A 5,285-nucleotide genomic window follows, 5' to 3' on the forward strand; every position below is an offset into this window, starting at 1 on the left:
TATTGTGCCAATACTTTTGGCCAATCACATGAAATGACGTCATTTTTATTTCGTTAAAATATATTAGTCAATTCATTTCAATTCGATCAGGCCTCGGGTTTTTTCTTTTTTTTACATTTTCGCGTAAAACCTCTTAAAGCTTCTCTCGCCGAATTGCATTCGGGTGTATGGAGTGGCTTTTTGCTCCAATGGATCGTCAAAAAATACGCCAATGGCATGCGGGTGAACAATCTCACGTCAATATTGATGTCAGACTGTTCACTTATGCGAAAAAATCACTCTATTTTTTACTTTGCAGGAAAGGCGCGAAACAAGATAGTTGTTTTTAGCACGGGAAAGAAGAGAAATGAAGTTCCATTAGAGATGAATTGCAGCATTATGAAGTTTTCCATCATTTTAGAGTGAAAAAAAGGAATTTTCGGTTGGAGATGCCCTTATGCCTCTTATAACATTTCTTTATCTATGCGTATCAGAGAGTCTTATAAAACTAAGACATTCACTCTCTCTTTATCTTCATCAATTTTCAAGCACATAACACTCTCATGTGGAAAAAAATTCATAGTTTGTCTCGCCATGCAGAAATGGCTTCTCTCTCACTTCACTATTACGATAAAATGGGGAAATATAAATCTAAGTGAAGATTTTAGATGGTATTACACTCATGTACAAAATCTTTTAAATATGATACTCATAAATCTTTTAACAAAATTAGGAACTTAAAAATACCTTATTATTCTGATCATATTAGAATAAGAATAAGTATATGTACTTCATTGGGTATTACATAGGACACTATAATTTTCCAAAAATTGATACCCCCACCCTTTTTTAATTTTTATTCACTTAAGCCTCAGAGAAGTATAATTTTATGTAGAAAGCCATAATTTTTATACTCAAAATATATTTGAAAACATATGCCTAAATAGGCTCTTCCGTACCAAAACACTGAACATCGAACATAATCAGAAAGAAGACAGCACGCACTCCACAAACACAACAGCCTCCACCTCCAATCCTCTGTGGAAAACAATCAAACATGTTGTCGGCTCATTCTCCCTTCCTCGGCGGAACCCCAACCCCAACTCGCCGGACCACTCCAACCCCCCGCCGCCACCGCTCACTCTCAATCGCCTCCTCCTCTCCCCCTTCCGACCCGCTCACCACCTTCGGCCGCCTCCTATGGGGCCGCTCCCTCCCCCCCACCCCCCTCATCTCCCTCGCTCGCTCCTCCTGGTCCTCTGCCTGGCATCTCATGATGCTCCAGCTCGCCCCATCCACCCCTTCCGGCTCCTACTCCCGCCCTTCCTCCCCCTTCCCCTCCGCCCCCGCCCACTACCTCACCTCCCGTCCCCTTCGCCTCACCTCTACGCCGCCTTCTCCTAGCCTTGGCCACCATGACCCTTCTCGCTCAGCCCCTCCGATTCCCTCGAATCGCTCATCCCGCTCTCCTACGTCGTCCCCGCAGAGACGGATGTATGGGAATTTGAATGCTCCTGACTTTACCCCGGCTGACCGCACCTTAAGAGACGTATACGGCTTCGGCCGGCGGGTATGATGGCGCGACGTGCCGATGCTTTGGACTCGGAGCTTAGAGACGCCGTCTGTAATGAGAGCTATGGCAGTCGTTAGTTCTTAACGCCCTTGATTCTGGCTGGATGTGATCTTTGACCGTGATCACCCTCCGGGGCAATTGAACATCTGGATGCGATCGTTTATCCCAGATTTAGTGATGTAGGAACTCTTAGCTTTATTGGCTTAGAGACTAGTTTTACCTATCCTTGCCTCAGAGACTTTCTATTTCCCTGTAAATAGGTCCAAGTTAGGTTTGAGGATTATTGAATGATATATCTTTAGCTCTGTTGAAGCTGTTTAAGCTATCTCTCTTCTCTTCCCATGATAGGAATCCCTACAATCCTTCCTTTATGCACTGTCGCATCTTTCGACGATCCAACGTTACATCAGTTGGTATCAGAGCCTGGAGCTTGTGAAGATCGATGGACTGCGGAAGAAGGTCGGCTGTCGACGACAATCGAAGCCGCAAAACAAGATTGGGGGTCGACGACGATCGACGCCAAGGAAGGTGGGCTGTCGACGTTGCTCGAAGCTGGATCGCCTTCTATCAAGCTCAATCGAAGAAGTCGCTCGATCAGGTAGATAGAAACCTTGATCGGATTCGCGAAACCCTTCTGTCAATAAGGAGGATGAGGATGTCGTCGGCAACCATACCGAAGCATTCTTCTTCTTCGATCCCCTCGTCCGCTTCACGCAGATGCCATCCGTCCTACCATACTCCCACGGTCGCTGATGATTATGCTCCGCTCGAACTCCCGCTCAAATGGCGTGATCCACCGCCGGAATACCCACCGCTCGAGCTTCCATTGCGATGGCGAGATCCTCCGCCTGATCGCAAAGTTCGCAAATATCCCTTGCCCAACGACTCGCTTCCGCATCCGCCTCCACAGACTACTTCTGCATCCTCTGTTTCTCCGCCGATCTCCTCTACTGTTTCCGCATCCGAGCGCGATTCCTCGCCTGGCGACCAGCGCGAATCCGTGCCTGGCGACGACCACGATTCGCTACCCGACGAAACAATCGTCTCAGCAACTCAGCATTATCACAGCTGGCTCCTGCTCCTGCTCCCGGCCCCAGCCCCACTTCCGCAGCTAACCGACCCATCGCCTATGCCCCTTACGACCCAAGTGACGCCTGACCCCATCAGCTCCGGCGCCCCGCAGGCTCCTGCATCGAGCGATCCGGTGGACTCCAGCCACCGCTCAAGTGGCGATTGCGACAAATACAGATCTCATGATCAAGATCGCGACAAAGACAGTCCTCTTCTTCTTCTTTGCATGGCCAAGCCCGATCCCGTCGGCTCCTTCACCACTGCTCCTCACCACATGCCGATCATCTGCGCTGCTCGCGTCTTTCAGCTCACACGGGAGCTCGGACATAAGTCCGATGGACAGACCATCGAATGGCTGTTACGCCTGGCTGATCCATCCATAATCGAAGCCCTCTGTGGCTTCTAGTTCGTGTTAATCCATCTTGACTGCCGGCAGCTGCTTATTAAATCAAATCCAGGAGATGTTGTGAAGCCTGATCAATTCAAGGCGATCAATGACGAGGGAATGCCAATGTACCAGAAGTCATTCATGCGAGGCAAACTCTACATCCACCTCACTGTAGATCTCCCAGATTCATTGACATCAAAACAGTGCAAAGCTCTTGAGAGCATCCTTCCCTTGAGGACCCCGTTGCAGCTGACCGCCATGGAGCTTGACGAGTACGAAGGGACGACCTTGTACAGCGTTGATACTGAGAACAATTTTACTGCAGGTGTGGAAATCCCAGGTTTAAACTTGGCTGACAAAGTTGATCATCTGCAATGCTCCTCAGCTGCTCGACATAATGTCAAGGAGTACATTGTGGTGCTTGTTTGTAATGGCAAGCATCAAAATCAAGCACATGATGACCTACAAGCATTTTTAAGGGAGAAGAGCGGGGCATTTGTAGCTTGGCTTTGGGATTATCTTTCCAAAGAATTCATTTTGAAGGCGAATCGTGACCTCGCTGATCCAGAAGCCAAAGTAACAACTAATCATAGTAAAAGTTTGGACAGGGAAAATATAAGTAGCATTCTTGCAAATCATGATGCTCAATCAATTGGGCCACCAAAGAATGGATCATTGGAACTGCCAACCTGTAGTACAACTTTAGAATACTTAAAAACTTTTCAATTGTCAGAGAGGCTCCAGCCTTGCCCCCCTAATTTGGATGAACGTTCAACTGAAGTAAATATGGAGAGGTTCAAGCCACAAGAGATTGCTCTTCAGAAGAGTTTCGGTTCAAAGAGTGGTAATTTCACTACAACAGCAAAAAATATGTTATCTTCAATTACGAGTTCTCATGAAGTTTCACCTGTTGGCAATCAGTCTTTACATTATGAACTTCAACACCGGAAGATACCAAAAAATGCTTCCAGTACTGTACCTTCTCAACGCCTGCCTGAACCAAAGACAGAACAGACTGCAATATGTTTGCGATCTGTCATTGCAGAAGAACATCTATTGAGGCCTTCATCCAATAGAGATTTTGCTAAAACAAGGATGTCAGATTCAACCAGTGCTCTTGAGGGGCCAGATTGTATTTTTGTTAGACCCCCATATGATTTTACTAAAGTGCAGGTACGAGGGTTGCTTGAATAATTTGGGGCCCTTCGAGGCTTTGATTGGGAAGCATTTACTAGGAACTACAATGACTATTTTGGTTTGGCGACTGATGACGATGTGATATTTTATGTGATGCTTGTTAATGATGTTAGTCATGGATTGTACACCAAGGCTATTAACATGGGTGAAGATGTCCGTGGAATGCCAACCGTGCTCCAAAGCATTTGTGAATGTCGTGATTGGATCACTCATAAGTTTGCCGCAGATTCGTTGATTGTGGTTGCCCCTTATTCAGGCCAAGTGATTTCCAATGGGAATTCTACCCTATTTAAGCCTCTTAAAGCTTGCTCTTTTGATAAGGTGAAACTTGTGAGAGGTGGCTTGATAAAGGTATTGCCTGTTTGGAGAAGAAATTCAGACAAGGGTGACACTACGGTACCTGAGGCATCAATGGAAAGGAAAGTCGCTCATTTCGGCAATAATGAAAACAAAATCTTCGATCCGGGAATCTGTCTTCTGCAACTTCTTTGTCAATAATGCATCTCGACGGAGTCGAGCTCTTTTTACGCAAGGGGAGAATGATGTAGGAACATCTTAGCTTTTATTGTGCTTAGGGACTAGTTTACCTTCCTTGCTCTAGAGACTTCTATTTTCCTCTTTAAATAGGTCCAATGTAAGGTTTTGAGGATTATTGAATGATATATTTTAGCCTTTGAAGCTTTTAAAGCTTTCTTCTTCTTCTTCCCTGATTAGGAATCCCTAAATCCTTCTTGCATGTCGCATCTTCCGACAATCCCACTACATCAGATTAACAACGGCCTTTACAGGTAGGTAGATACGGGTAAACGCAGGCTGTTCTAATCTAGTTGTTTAACCTCCATCATAAGGTAGTCTTATTATAAAATAAAAATCAACTTGAGTTCATCACAGAACCCTGTTTCTTTTTTTGATATTTGGCAGATGCGGGTTCGCGCAGAGCCAGGAGGCCTACGACGCCGCCGCTTCCGAGCTATTCGCCGCCATGGATGCGATCGAGGAGCATTTATATTCTTCACGCTATCTCTGCGGCGATACGGTTACATTAGGGCATCTCCAACCGAACGCCAAACGAGCGTT

General features: G+C 46.1%; 1 protein-coding gene across 1 annotated transcript in view; it reads left to right on the forward strand.

Annotated features, from left to right (window-relative positions):
- Positions 1–961: 961 nt before the first annotated feature.
- LOC110105579 (glutathionyl-hydroquinone reductase PcpF) overlaps positions 962–5,285 on the forward strand; it is a 20,500-nt gene continuing 16,176 nt past the window's right edge. The window contains exon 1 of the mRNA XM_028699833.1: positions 962–1,322. Coding sequence (XP_028555666.1) covers positions 1,037–1,322 — 286 coding nt within the window. The 5' untranslated portion in view covers positions 962–1,036. The remainder of the gene's footprint in view (positions 1,323–5,285) is intronic.

The sequence above is a fragment of the Dendrobium catenatum genome, unplaced genomic scaffold, assembly GCF_001605985.2.
Source record: "Dendrobium catenatum unplaced genomic scaffold, ASM160598v2 fragScaff_scaffold_1398, whole genome shotgun sequence".
Lineage (NCBI taxonomy): Eukaryota > Viridiplantae > Streptophyta > Magnoliopsida > Asparagales > Orchidaceae > Dendrobium > Dendrobium catenatum.